Raw genomic sequence first — 16307 nt, 5'->3', positions numbered from 1 at the left:
GTATGAAACTACAAACTATTATATAATGTAAAATATATATATTTAACATTAAAAAAGCACGAATCTTGTTACATTCATCTCGGCAAAGAAAATGGGAGACTTTTGAAAGAATGTTTATAGAACAGTCTTATATTCCTTCCATAACATGTATAGGGTTAGCTATAAAGTTGTTAGTAAGTTAAAAACCAGATATAATACCAATAAAACTGAACCACTTTCCCCAAGAAACAAAGTCGAAATCTGAACACAATATTTGAACTTTTAATAACATACCAAAACGATTATTTCATTTTCTGCGTTGTTTCTTTCAGTTTCATGTATATTATTGCTGGCTTTTAGCTTGTTATATACTTCACGATGATCTCTGTACACTTCTTCGCCTTCTCTTCTTGTCTTCTCTTCATTTATAAATATATATATATTTCTTTAACTCCTGTGTTCTTAAGAAGTTACTTGAACACTTGAATGTTCAGATTTAGTTAGATACAAAATTACAAAACCCTATTTAGAATTAAATATTAAACACTAATATTTTCACAGGTTCGCTTGGATCCAGGTCAAGAATGACGTCACTCTCGTATACACAGACGGATATGTGGATTCACAGCGGTTTCCTAGACCAAACGACACTATACCAATCTGAAAAAAAAATATTCTTCATTTTTGGAAATTAATCATACAGTAGATTTGTATTGAGGGAAAGGACATAGTAATGTAAACTAATATATATAGATTAATTATATAGATAATATATAGATTTTTATAGTAACTAATATATTATAAAAAATCTATTGCTATTTTTTTTAGTGGATGATAATGGAATGATGCACACGCCTGCGCTAACGGTTTACTCTGGCGGGGAACCAGTAGAGAATGATAGCTTGGGTATAGGGTCAGGTCAGTTAGATCATAGTGACAAACTCACTAGGAATTTATCAGGATGGCTTCTAGGGCCGCCCGCGTGGAGGTCAATCTCACAGGGTACATTACTAGAAATGGGGTTTTCCCCTCTAACTGATAAATTCCTGGTAACTTTGTCATGATGGGCTAACTAACCTGACCTCATTTTCATCTCATCTTATTTTTCATTTATTCATCATTACGCTTTCTATGTATTACTCCTTCACACAAAAAAATACCGAATTTTAATGAAACTACAATAATATAATATACTAGCTGTCCCGGCAAACGTTGTTTTGCCTTAAAATAAAAAAAAAAGTTAGGGGTGGACTACCCCTAACATTTAGGGGGATGAAAAATAGATGTTGGTCGATTCTCAGACCTACTCAATACGCTCACAAAATTTCATGAGAATCGGTCAAGCCGTTTCGGAGGAGTATGGGAACGAAAACTGTGACACGAGAATTTTATATATAAGATAACACTTATACATCAGAATAACATTTAAACTTAATAGAATTTCACTTTTCAAAATCTTACCAAAGTTCTTCGATTGTTTAGGAGAGTAGTCAAAGGTCCACCTGAGTCCCCATCACAGGACCCCACCCCCCTGTCCCCGCCGGTGCACAAGTGACTACCATGCAGGGTAATTTCGAAGCTGTTCTGGCAGACAGCATTGGTGATCACTGTCACTGAGACTTGATGAAGAGCTGTGGTGGAGGGGAAACCGGCTTGTGCTGAAAAAAATCTATATAACCTTAACTGTTGACTATAATACATGGGTATCTTTAATATTAATTAACAGAATCTTGTTAATATTGTAAACATGACAGTTTGTGAGTATGTATGTAACTTTTTCATGCAAAAACTACTAAACGGATTATGATGAAACTCTGCAGTAATATAGCTCATACATCAGAATAATATATAGGCTATAAATTTCACGCAGGTGAAATCACGGGCACAACTAGTAATTATATAATTTCGTGTTAGCATAAATAAATAATTTCTGGTTTGTTTCTTTCTATGTTATGTATATTATTGCTACCTTCAGCTTGTTATACACTTTACCATGATCTCTATACTCTGCTTTGACTTCTCTTCTTATAACCTTATTAAATTAAAAAGTTAAAATCGTACTACCTTTCTACTGCTATGTGTATTTTGGACATTATATTTTTGTTTCGTTTTAATTATTTATGACATTTTTATTAAATTATTATTTGTACATTTTGACACTTCCTATGCCACGCTCTATTGGGTTGACTCTTTTGAGAGATCTCTTTTAGAGATAAGTCATCCTTTGTTAACATTAGTTGTAATTAATATACTTACAAATGTATTTAAGTGCAATAAAGAATATAAATATTCTTTATTGCACTTAAATGCATTTGTAAGTATATTAATTACAACTTACAACAACAACTTACAACTTAATTAATTAATTAATAAATAAAAAATTATTTATTTAATTAATAAATAAATAATAAATTATTTATTTATTATTTATTAATTAATAATAAATAAATAATAAATTATTTATTAATTAATTAATTAATTCTTAACAGTAATTTTTGTGTCGTATTTAAAAATACAATATTATAATCTAAATCTAAATTAATTCAAATTTTTCACATAAATAAAGAACAATATTTATACTGCATCACCGAGATCGCTGTTAATTTTGCCGTTTATAACTAATTTAGTTCCTCAACAATGAAAAAAATGTATAGACATAAAACGAAACGTAATAACAGCGTCATATTAAAATTATATTTTTATGAAAGACTTCAAATGATAAATTAACTCGCATCTCATATACGTAGAGTATTTCCCTAATTTGCAATTTTCATCATACTAAAAATGTCTCTAATACAGGCATATGTGTATTACTTAGAGTATATGTATTTTCATAAAGTATACCTTAAATGACAGTTATGAAAAATATTATTAATATATATATATATATATTGCACGCCTACATTTCTATGAAATTACATATCTTTATTGAGGAAAATTAATTTGTATTACTCGCTATGTTCTTCCCGCAGTTTCCTTGCGCAGATTTCGGTAGTCCGTAATTACCAAGGTATATCTAACACCAGCCTGTATCTGTCCACTGACATAGGCCTTTCCCAAAGACTTCCACCATGTGCGCTCTTCCGCCTTCCGCATCCATCCACTCCCGGCCACATTTATAATGTCGTCGGTCCATCTTGCAGGAGGGCGCCCGACACTCCGTCGACCCATACGCGGCCTCCACTCTATAACCTTTCTTCCCCATCTATCATCGCTGACTCTGCTGATATGCCCGGCCCATTGCCACTTCAGCTGACATACTTTGAAAGCTATGTTCCACTTTGGTTCTCCGTCGAATTTTATACCAAGGTATATATTTGACATAAACTGGTTGACATAAGTGTAATGAACAATCATCAAAATTCAAGACGTAGATGAATTTCATGATAGTCTACAATTGCTTGTTACATTACATTCAATGTTTGTTTATTTTTAAAACGGACAATATCGTGAATTTGATATTAAAATTACTACGGCCTGGATTTTACGCGGTTTGAATTTTTTTTATTTATTTATTTAACTTTTATTTAATGAAATAAATATATTATTATTAGGCAAATTCGGCCAAGTTATTAGAAAAGAACAACAGTTACAACAGTATTAGAAAAATACAACATTTCAAATAAATTAAATTATGAATTTAGTAAATGCATTACATAATAAAACGGCTGATATTAAGATTTCCATAGACAAATCTGTCCCCACAAAAATATGAAGAATATTTTCTTATTGATGGAAATATCATAAATTTTCCTTATAAAATAAATTTAATTAAAATGGTTCTATTTTAAGAAATAAATTAATTCAATTAACTGTGAAATTGAAGTGAGCCTTAATTTCGCTTTGTTTTCCCACTGTTAACAAACGAACACTCGCTCGAAAGGGGCATAAAAGCTCGGCTTGTTTGCCTCCCCGAATCCAGACCGTGATTCATCGTTGCGGTGTTGCCATGTACTAAACTTTAGAACCTCCCATTTTGTAAGCAGTACATCTCCGGCTAATTAAAAAGAAATGGTGAGAATCATAATTATACGTCCCGCTGTATTTATTTGTGCATTTTATTTTTATTTATTATTTTTTTTAAAGTTATTTAAATGGTAAAAAAGGTACCTAATAGTAAGTAGTAACCGTCGCCTATATGCATTACTATATAGGCGACTACTTGAAGATTACAACGGACATCACGTTATCAGGAAATAGGAATCAATGGGTACTATCACAGACATTTATTCCCATTCCGGAAGGCTAAGCCAATGTTCACTGCGTTACCTCAAACTTTTATTAAACACTTATAAGTGTGTTACTTATAAGCGAGCCAATATAGACTTTATTCAAAGTAGTCTAAAAAAGATTAGATAAAAGAACAACGGAAACAACTTTTAACAAAATTTAAAAATGATAATGTGTATACAAAATGACAGCACTCACTCTGAATACACTCAATAATCATTACATAGTATAAAATAAAGTCGCTGTCGCTGTCTGTCCGTTCCTATGTATGCTTAAATCTTTAAAACTACGCAACAGATTTTGAAGCGATTTTTAAATAGATAGAGAGATTCTAGATCTTCATCTATTTATATAAATAATACATGTACACCCGGGCGAAGCTGGGGCAAGTAGCTAGTTATATATAAAGAATAATATATCAATGCCTAACCTGACAACTCTGGCAACATTTAATTGACTGTTTTACATTTATTTATTTTAATCAATAAATAAATGTGAAACGTCCCATTAAGTGTGTCCCAGTCCATTCATCCCTAGTTTTGTATCGGAGCTGGCAACACTAATCCCTACGCAAGTGCTCTCCATTTATTATTACCCAACTTGTTAAGTCCAAGGGTGTCTGTAAAGATGGCCACAAACTGACGACAAAACAATTACTGCCAGTGAAGACTGATTGCGGGAAATTATGGCAACATTATGAACAATTCGTTACACAAGAGTTCCACTTTAAATAATTATCTATTATTGTAGTCGTTTTCTTCTTTATAATTTAGTGACTTTTACATATTTATCTTTACATACAATAAAACTACGAGTGTACAATACATCATTCAGCAGTAATGTCCCTGTCAAATAATTGAAGAATTCCTCAAATCAGTACAGTGGCTTTGAGTCCTCTTAATAAAATGAGTTCTCTCTCTCTCTATTTATAATATTACTATTGTACCTACACTTGTAATATTTCTGTCAACACTCGGCACCCTTCCATAAGTTTACGTCTCCACGTAACATAGATTTAAGTTCAGTATAAAGTCAGTCCACGTTACGACTCCACGTTGTATTCGGGTTACTAATAAGCCATGTAGCACACTAGCAAATAAATTTATTATTAATAAAAATAATAATAATTTTATTTCAGACAACACGATCCATTTTGTTAGTAACAGCTTAATGTCATAACTTATCCTATGTTAGTAATAAAATATAAAATAAAAATGTAACTTTTAACATATTACATATTGTAGTTCAATTATTACACGTGTATACTCACCACCTATATACTACAGGACATCATACATCATACATAACGCTATATTATAGATATTATTTGATAGTATAGATGACGGCCTCGGTAGTATAGCGGTTTAATACACCGTCTTACCTCCGATGGTCGCGGGTTCGATATCTCGCACGGCACAAACATTTGTATTCATGCATATCATTGTTATCTATCGGTCTGGGTGTTTTATGTATAATAAATATGTATTACGAAAAAGTTTTCTAAAAAATTTTTCGTATATCCCTTAACATACCCATAACACAAGTTTTAGCTAGCTTAACTTGGGTCTATAAGGAGCTGTGTGAATTGTCCTGAGATTTTTTTTATGTACAGACAAGATCTTCTAAGAAATACATAGCTAATTCTTTCATATACTAGCGACCCGGCCCGACTTCGCACGGATGCATTACAAATAAAAGATGGAGGATGCATTACTTTAAATGTCCTAGTTTTATACTATAACACGGCGTTGTGTGAGTAGTCCTTCGATTATTATATTATTGTTACTATTATTATAGATTGATAAAAAATGCGACAAAAAAATCGCAATGGCTGTAGTCACCCTAAATGAGCCACTGTCACTACGACACCCAAAGGGCCTGTACGTACCGTCACTGGTCTTCCCGTAACCGGAAACGATGGCTGAATATCCGGAAAAGGATTGGTTCACATCCGACAGAGCTGGCAAGGATATCGCCTGTATATTATCTGTGGATATAATATAACTTTTATATACATTATATTGACGACCTCGGTGGTCTAGCGGTCTAGCACACCGCTTTACGTCCGATGGTCGCGGGTTCGATTCCTCGCACGGCACAAACATTTGTATTCATGAGTATGATTGTTTGTATCGGTCTGGGTGTTTTCGATATGTATGAATTTATGAAAAAAAAATTATGTATGTACTTGTATCAGTTATCTAGTACCCGTAACACAAGCTTTAGATAGCTTAACTTGGGACTAGATGGCGCTGTGTGAATTGTCCTGAGATTGTTATTATTATTATTATTATTATTATATAATAGTAATTAGCACATGACGCATTATTGTTATATATTTAGTTAGTTAGTTAGTTAGTAAGCATTGTTAATGCCTCTGACTATCCCATCTAGGAGTCGTGAATTTAAGGTCTCGGTGGTCGGTTAATTCACGCCTTACTTCCGATGGTCGCGGGTTCGAGTCCTCGCGTACACATTTATATTCATGTGTACACTTTTTTACTGTCTGCGTGTTTACTATATATATTCTGAATGTATTTAAGTGTTTCTATCAATTGTCTATTGCCAATACATGCATTGCTTAGCTTGGTACTAGATGGCGCTCTGTGAATTGGCCAAGGATATTATTATCATAATTTTTTCGTTTTTAAGTTCTCGGAATAATTCGGTATTATAATTGAAAAACCTTAAAGTCCTAATAGTACTAAAAAACCAAAACATCTTTTAGTGTACACAACGATTTATTGAATATGTTTCATAACAGGTAGGTCGATAGAAACATAAAATTCTACAATGCCTTTCATTTTTTTTTCGGACTACTCTGCTGTTGGCCACAGCTGGCTTTTATAGATTCATCAGACGATAGCGGGCGAGTGCAGATGGCTCTACAAACCGCGGAAGGACTTATGAAGCAGCTTAAGGCCAACTCCCGCCCGACAACTTTAGTCTGAGAGCACCGCTAGGGGTTCGAACCTCTGCTGAGGCCGTGGTTATTTCAATCCTCGTTTGATTTGGACGAGGGATCCATCGGAAGGGACAATGAAGGCAAACGTGAAAAACCATATACATTTTGGTCAAAATAAAATTATAGCGAGTTTTACTTTTTAAGTAGCGCCATCTAGTATAAATTAACTGAATTATAAATTCATTATATTTCTAAGAATTATTATTATTAACTAAATTATTACTTACTGGTAAACGTAACTGATGGGATCCTCACGATCGCTATATCATTAGTTATCTCATTTATATTCCAATTTGGATGGACTGTGATATCGGTTGTGTCTATCCGTGTCCCACCAGAGAATATAGTAAGAGAGCCGAGAACAATGGTGAAAGATCGTGCTTGACTCTGACCATCCCACCAGCAATGGGCTGCAGTCAGCACCCTTGTGTTGGAGACCAGGGATCCACCGCATATAGACTGCCAGCCTGTTGTCAAAGTTGCCACTATTCCGGCCTATAAAGAATAATAAAAACTATTACATTACTCTAATTACGAACTATGATTATAAAGGCAGAGGAAAGTCAATGGATGAAAAACAGATAGGACTGTGTAAAAGATGATATGGCAAGAAAGAGTGTGATGAGTGAGAACAGGGATAAATGGAAAAGAAAAACAGATTACGTTGACCGCAAATAAATGGCATAAGAAAGTGGCACATTTTGTCCTCCAAAAAAATTTGATTGTTCACAGAGCGCCATCTAGACACAAGCTAAGCAGAGCTTGAGTCATGTTAGACCCAAAAAATGCAACTGAATGCGCTAAAGTCGTCGCAACATTCTGGAGAAATTTATTTAGTTGTCATTGAACCGAAGAAGAAGTATGGTGATTGCACTATGTAAGATTGATTATGATTGCCTGTGGGCGTTTTAAAATCGTAAATCTTTGGGACGGTAATTAATAGGAATTTCATACATTACCGGCACCGAATTCTTATGTACATATATATATATTAAAATTCCGTAATGATGGGTATTTACACGCCTTATCAGACTCTATTGAGAAGAACTGGTAAGAATCGAACAAACAAACGAATTTCTAATAAATTGACTTAAAAACAGCATTTGTTTTTAAGCCAATTTGTTAACTTTGTTTACATATGTAGGCCTATTGCGTTGCAATATGGCAGTAGACTTGCCCTTTGTCGCATTAAATTAAATTATCTCCCGAAATTGAAAGTCACGTGTTGTTTTGTCTACGACATGGATAGTCAATGCTACGTCTACTCTATCTGGTATAGTAATCATTATAATTGTTTTATCAACTTATCTTGTTTTTTTTTTATATTACAATCGTGGCAAACATGGATACGGCCTATCTGTTCATAAATGGTTACTCTTGGTCTCCTGTTTCAGGCATCTATAGGTTAAGACGTCTGAAACACCAGGAGTGTCATGTGCGCATTGCCGACCCTTAAGAAACTTTAATATACCCTTCAAGAAAAACCTCATGCTGGAGTCTCTCGAGAAAATCTTACCTTATGAAGTTTTAATAATGAATCTGTGGCAAACTTCAGAAAATTTTACATGTTTTATCTGCCATCAGATATTTCTGACATTATCATTATTGCCAAAAGCATTATAACGTTCGCTAAACTTCAATCGTTAATTATACACAATTTTGCGTACAGTACACATTGTTTTAATTACGAAATTTGTGTTGAAACTCATTACACTTCCAAAACAAATGCTTCAAATTTTAAATGGTTCTGAGATTAGCCGGAACAAACAGACCGACAGACAGATAGCCAAAAATTTTAAAAAGTGTTTTTTGGTGTATGTACCGTATTTACATTCATATACAGTATGTGATAAAAAACGGTTATTTCAATATTACAAAAAGACACTCCAATTTTATTTATATGTCTATACATATATAAATAGTCTACATATAAATATAGGTACTATTTAAATCTTATTACACGCCCATATAATGTACAAATATTATAATAAACTAAATATAATAAAAAAAACATAAGGTTGTCTCATCTGTTTCTACAGCCAAACAGCTTGTATAATATTACTAATTGCTAATATTATAAACGCGAAAGTTTGTAAGTATGGATGGATGTATGTTACTCTTTCACGCAAAAACTAATGAACGGATTTTGATAAAACTTTACTGTACATAATAATAGAAATAATACAGTAATATAGCTTATACCTCGGAATAAAATATAGGCTAAAATTTTCACTCAGGTGAAACCGCAGGCACAGCTAGTAAGTAAGTTATATTCCTTTGATAGAGATATGGATCAAAATGTATATGTCTATGTACGTCCTCTTATATCTAAAAAATGCAGACGAAATCATCTTACTAACTAGTACTATAATTGTAGTACGCCCAAAAAATTCCCAATAGGTTATTTTTGTAAAATACTTTAAAAAGAGGAAACAAATTCGGATATGTAAAATTCAACTTACTTGGAATGAAAAGGAGGTCTGTGTCGTGACTTGTTCTCCACCAATGATCCTCAACGACTCCGCTGTCATCAGCTGCCTAGCCCTCGGCACCCCTACATCCAAATGATAACCCCTGGCCACCAAATCGCCATAAATTCCATTACAAAATAAAAGAATAAAAATAAAATTCAAATTTCGAATCACCGCCATTTTCGACCGCGCCTCCCCGGTAACAGTGACAAATTGCAACAATTTTATTGGATACTAATTGTATTTTAATTATAATTGTTATAATCTCAAATTAGTAGATACTGATTGCATTCATATCGAATGATTTATACATTAGTTGGGTTTATTTTTGCTGTGATTGTTATTTACTTGGATATCAGATAAGATATGAAGGTTATCATTACGGTTAGTCGGATACTCATATCTCAGCGGCTCGATTTCATTGTTGTCACTATATTGCAACATATTATTTATACTGTATGCAAAACTGCAGATTTGTATAATATTAACAATGGAATTTCTTTATTGTAAAAATCACATATTTGTTAATGGTATACTAACTGTGTCCTCGGTATCATCTGCGTGTGATAGCCTATATGTATTTCTGGTGTATAAGCTATATTACTGTAAAATTTCATCGAAATCCATTCCATAGTTAGTGAAATAGTAACACCCATCCATATTCATGAATTTTCACGAGTATTACATTAGTAAGATGGTATGTATTTTTGTATATGTACGTCTGCTTTAGTATACTTTTACGTGACAGGTGCTTACCAGTTTTATTGTTTACTAGCTGTTCCCGCGACTTCGTCCGCGTGGAATTTAACTGTATTTTTCTAAAATAAATGTTTTTTTCTAAAATAAAAATAGCTTAAGTTACTCCATATTACATCAGCTACCTGCCAAAAAAATCCCGTCAAAATCGTTCCAGCCATTTCAGAGATTATCCGGAACAAACAGACAGACAGACAAAAATTGTAAAAAAGGTTTTTTGGTGTATGTGCCGTATTTATGTTCATATGCATGTAGTAACAAACGATTATTTCAATATTACAAACAGATACTTCAATTTTATTTATAGGTATAGACTAGCTGATCCGCGCAACCTCGTCTGCATCACACTTACTTGACATTTATCATTATATTGCAGCAAATTTACATAATATCTTTTTAAATTATATATTATTCTGATATATAAGCTATATAACTGTAAAGTTTCATCAAAATCCGTTCAATAGTTTTCGCGTGAAAGAGTAACAAACATCCACACTCACAAATTTTTGCGTTTATAATATTAGTAACATTTAGAAACCAACAAATATTCTGTGCATATATAATATATATGACTATATATGTAGTGTGTATATGTGTTATTTCCACATATACGTCACCTACTTCATTTTTTGCCAACACAAGCGCTGATTAGCTTGGGACAGTGGTCTCCAACGTCATAGAGCGAGATCGGTAGAGTTGCCAGCAAAAACCGGTATATTTGTACCTAAATCGGTATTTTAAAACAACACAATATTCAATTATATTCGTTTATTTAATAAAAAACACTTATAGACTTAATTTTAAAGAATCAAACTTAAGTATAATTATTTTTTATACCAATATTCTTTGGCCATCTCATATTCGATATAATATTGTACATATTTTTTCTTTTTGCACTCACACTTGAGCTTGTTGGCTCCTCGTCAGACGACATTTTGTAGGCACTCTTTAGAAAAGTCACTGATACTCTCTCTTCAGAGTTATGAAAATTCATGAAAAAAAAACGATTGTTTATCTATATAAACAATCGTTTTTTTTTCATGAATTTTCATCCCCCGAGGCTCAGGAATTTACCTGTAAAGTCTATACTTTACAGGTAAATTGCTGAGCCTCGGGGGATGACCCTTATACCATTGAGTTGGAATTCCACAAAACATTCTGCATTATGTCCATCCATAAGTAGTATTGGGAGCTTCCCCGTAATATTTAACAAAAATTAAAGACGTTGCCATATCTTTATTTTATTCAAATTCAAATTCAAAAATCATTTATTCATGTAGGACATTATAGCCGCTTATGAACGTCAAGTTTTTACATTAGAATATTTTTTCCCTACCGTCCAGTTCGGTATATAGATCCAATCTAAAGTGTAAAATCGGGAGAATTTTCATGTATACTCTGAAATCGTAGAAAAACAATTGCATTTCGGTATTTCGATAAAACAGTGCCCATATCGGTAGAAATACCGAAAAATCGATAGGTTCGAAGCCACTGGCGTGGGAGTACATGTTGATGTGTGTGCCAAAATTGTCCTAAAGAAAAAAAGGCGAATAATAAAATTAACAATATCAGTAGAAAATACAGGTTAATGACGAACATTGTATAATTACTAGAAATATATTACGATATGTCAGGGTGTTGGAGATTAAAACCTCCTTGTTAATATTTTTTTATAGCCATATACTCTTTAATGTTCCTGTCACTGTTCTTCTTTTGTTTTTTCATTGCATTTGATCTTTTCACAATATACGGAAGCAAATTAATTTCATTTATCCACAATTACCTAGTTTTATTACAATCACCATAATAACCAACTGAGAAATCCATAATACTCCCCAACATGGTCCAAGATCGAAGCCGGATGTAAGAATTTATTGAATTAATTACAATTTATTAAGAAAAGGAGTTTTCCAAATTACAAGAAATTGTCGCTGCCGTTGCCGTCACGTTTTCCACCACATTCTGCAAGGAGTATCGCTTGGGTCTATACCAAACAGTGTGTGAGTATTATAGATTATACCCAACACTTTTAATTGCATATTTTATTATTAGTGTGTTTATATTTTTGCGACACGACTCCCAGAATGACCGATGAAAAGGGACTAATTAGGAAGCGTGGTAGTTTCAAGGGGCGTTTAACATCATTTTCAACATACTTAAATTCATTAGATGTTTCTTCAATGACTCCCACTGATGTCAATGAATTGCAGTTACGGATTGGTAAGATTGAATTATTATATGACCAATTCGATGAAGTACAATTGCAGTTAGAATGTATTGTCGAAAATAGTGATTTACAAATTTCTGAAAGGACTGAATTTGAATCTCAGTATTATAAATTGCTTGCATTAGGACAGAAAATACTTTTTGATTTGAATAGTACACGTGACCAATATTTAAACGTAGATAGTGAAAAGTGTTCTCGATCTGGTAATAATTGTAAACCCGTCCGTCTTCCTATTATTGAAATAAAAAAGTACAACGGATCTTATGATACCTGGATTGAGTTCCGTGACACATTTACAAGTCTAATACATTCCAATGACGATATTGATCCAATTAACAAGTTTCATTACCTGAGAGCGTCATTAGAAGGTACCGCTGCGGTTGTAATACAATCATTTGAATTCTCTTCAAAGAACTATGAGATAGCTTGGCAGCTCTTATGTGAACGGTTCGTTCAAAACAAACGCTTGTTATTACAGAATCATGTTAGTGCTTTATTTAATATAGAGCCGGTCACAAAGGAGTCATCAACAGTGTTAAAACGGGTAGTAGATCAGGTTAATAAAAACCTCCGTGCTTTGGAGTCTTTAGGAGAGCCAGTTAAACACTGGGATACCTTACTCATTCACATTGTGACTCATAAATTAGATTCAAAATCATATCGTGAATGGGAGGAGCTCAAAAGTAACTTAGATAAAAATAAACCTATTACCTTTAATGATTTTATTACCTTCTTGCGTAATCGTGCGGATTTATTAGAGAGTCTTGAGTTGTCGCGTAATGTTAGTACTAGTAATCAGCCATCTCAATATATTAAACCTACGTCAAAGTGTAAGTCAATGGTCTCTGTACAAAATAATAATATAGTTCCAATGGTTTGTCCTAAATGCAATGGTGATCATAGTTTAGGTAATTGTCATCAATTTTTATCATTAAGTAACAATGAACGTTTTCAGTTATTACCAAATTATAAGGTTTGTTACAATTGCTTCCGTAAAGGTCATTTTGCCAATCATTGTAAGAAAACTGGCTGTAAAGTTTGCAAACGTAAACATAACACTCTCGTTCATGTGGTCGACCTTAAATCGGTTTTAAATAATGAGACTCTTCATTCTGATGTCTGTTCAACTTCAGAAACTTCGCGACCTGTTATTAGGATACGCGATGAGTCTAATATTCCGATTTCTTTGTCAGCTAATGTTGCTGATATGAATAGAGGCGGCCAAGAGGTCCTACTATCGACTGCATTAGTTAAGGTGTATGATATTCATAACCGCGAGCATGTTGCTCGAGCAGTACTCGATAGTGGTAGCACTTCATGTTTAATGACAGAGAAAATGTACAGTCAGTTAAATTTGTCTACAATTAATGTAAATAAGTCAGTAATAGGCATTAATAATATATCATCGCACGTAGGCAAAATGTGTCGAGTATCAATGAAGTCATTGAATAGTAGTTTCTCGGTTAATATTAATTGTTACATTTTGCCATCAATTACGGATAACGTGCCTTCACGTCAAATAAATTTGACGGATTTAAAATTGCCATCTAACATTCATTTAGCTGATCCCAAATTTTATTCTCCATCTGCTGTCGACTTAATACTCGGCGCTGATATATTTTGGGATTTAATAGGTTTACAGCAATTGAAATTAGGTATTGATAAGCCGATACTTCATGAAACCAAACTTGGTTGGGTGGTTTCAGGCCCAATAAACTGTGGCTACAAATCGTCGTCTTCACATAATATAAAATGTAATTTTTCTTCTATACACGATGAGACTCCAACTCAATTAACGCAGTTCTGTCAGTTCGAACAAGTCTATAGTCATCTAATTATTCCGTTGAAGAAAAGTTATGTGAAGAACGTTTTATTAAAAATATTACTCATTTGAAAGATGGTCGATTTTGTGAAAGGATACCACTGAAACAAAACTCTATCATGTTAAGCGATTCATTTCAGCGAGCTAAATATAATTTTTCAATAGAGCATAAGAAAGTGAATAAACCTATATTTAAAATAATGTACACTGATTTCATATCAGAATATGAATCTTTAGGTCATATGACCAAATGTTTTAATAACAATTCGGATTCTGGACAATATTATTTTCCTTGTCATAGAGTTCTGCGTGAAAGTAGTCCTACTTCATTAAGTATTTCTTATAATAATTTACAATATGTCGGTCCTACTATACAGAAAGATCTTAGGTCTATATCTCTTTGGTTTAAGCAATATAAATACATCATAGATCTATGTTTAGAGAATATGTACAGGCAAATTATTATACATCCCGAATATAGATGCATACAATCAACTTTATTGCATGGCGACCCATTTAAGCCTTTTAAGTTGTATCAGTTATATATTGATTTAGAGTGTAAAGATGATAAAATCTGTGACATAATTATTCGTGATTTCAATGTCGCTGACATGCTCACTGGTGGGGATGATATTGGTGAGGTTAAGCAAATTCGTGAGCAGGTCAGCTCTGCACTTCTTTCAGCAGTCATTAATTTACGGAAATGGAAATATAGTAATCCAATTCCATGTGATTTTAATGACACTCTAGTTAATTTAAATATCGGTATGACTGATGAGTCAAGTAAGACTTTAAGGTTCGGTTGGCAACCAGGTTTATACAGCCTTTTACTATTTAGCTTGGACGTATTATATTTTTGTATAGTTAAGTTGGATCCTAAAGGACATACAAATTATGATATTTTGTTTATAATCGCGCAGATATTTAATTCCTTAGGTTTACTCTCTCCTTGTGTTAATATAATAAAATTATTGTTAAAACTCAGGGTCACCTGGGATGAGCAAATATCACCAGATATTGGTCATATCTGGATTGAGTTTAATTATAATTTGTTTGCTCTAAATAATATGCAAATACCACGACATATCGTGTACTCGTGTATGATTCATATAAGTTTATTGAATTGCATATTTTTACTAAATTCTATAATTTTATGATTCTTGTTTATATGTTTATAGTGTTGACAAATGTGGTAAGGTTGAAATATTATTCCACATCAATGTTTAAAACTGTCAACATAATTTTAATATCCAATTTAATATTTTTTAAGGTTATAATTTACTGCTACCTTTATCTTAGAATTTACTTATGAATAAAACTGTTAGTAAAGTAATAGTAAATTAAAAGAGCATTAATTTTAACTTTAATCATAGTTAAGCAATACTAATAGATATATTATATTATTTAGACAAATATATGATTAATAAAATTAATGATTTTGCATAAAAAGTATACATTGTTAATGTTTAGAATTAATGCGTCGTCTTAAATAAATAAATAAAAATTTTAAATATAACAAAAGCACCTAATGTTATTATACAGTCCACTAATAGATTTACAAACTGCCTTCATTAATGTGTTGTACTATATTCGTACGAAGGGTAAAACAATATCTCTTTTTATGAGTAATAAGTATACCTATTTATTTATAGTTAATTTCGGATTTCATCTGGAATTTTCCCTTTTTAAAACTGTTGGTTTGGATTAAGCAAATCCATTCACTGTAGCTACTCGTCAGTACCGTGTCTGTAGGCTTGTAAAAGTATATGTTAACTAATACCATTCATTTAGAAAATGAATCATTTAGTAAGGTAGGAAGTGACGAGTACAATTATTACTAGGTTTACGTCAATTTAC

At 32.7% G+C, this 16307-nt stretch overlaps 1 protein-coding gene across 1 annotated transcript; it reads right to left on the bottom strand.

Annotated features, from left to right (window-relative positions):
• Positions 1–419: 419 nt before the first annotated feature.
• On the bottom strand, positions 420–9914 carry LOC131854876 (brachyurin-like). Its single transcript, XM_059206057.1, has 5 exons — positions 9637–9914; positions 7402–7669; positions 6098–6196; positions 1441–1637; positions 420–639 (listed from the first exon to the last, which is right to left on the bottom strand). The coding sequence occupies exons 1-5, from the start codon at positions 9823–9825 to the stop codon at positions 535–537; spliced, it is 858 nt and encodes a 285-aa protein (XP_059062040.1). The 5' UTR covers positions 9826–9914; the 3' UTR covers positions 420–534.
• Positions 9915–16307: the final 6393 nt, after the last annotated feature.

The sequence above is a fragment of the Achroia grisella genome, unplaced genomic scaffold (assembly GCF_030625045.1).
Source record: "Achroia grisella isolate CSIRO2021 unplaced genomic scaffold, CSIRO_AGI_Agris_v1 utg1248, whole genome shotgun sequence".
In the NCBI taxonomy this organism is placed as follows: domain Eukaryota; kingdom Metazoa; phylum Arthropoda; class Insecta; order Lepidoptera; family Pyralidae; genus Achroia; species Achroia grisella.
Note: the sequence above shows the minus strand (reverse complement) of the source record. Positions and strands in the feature narration are given on the sequence as shown.

Excerpts from the sequence above, each read along its gene's own strand:
- LOC131854876 (XM_059206057.1), bottom strand. The coding sequence starts at position 9,825 with ATGGCGGTGATTCGAAATTTGAATTTTATTTTTATTCTTTTATTTTGT. Across the intron at positions 6,197-7,401 it reads CCCATCAGTTACGTTTACCA|ATAATATACAGGCGATATCC; the intron begins GTAAGTAATAAT and ends TTATATCCACAG. Across the intron at positions 1,638-6,097 it reads TTACGGGAAGACCAGTGACG|CACAAGCCGGTTTCCCCTCC; the intron begins GTACGTACAGGC and ends GATTTTTTTCAG.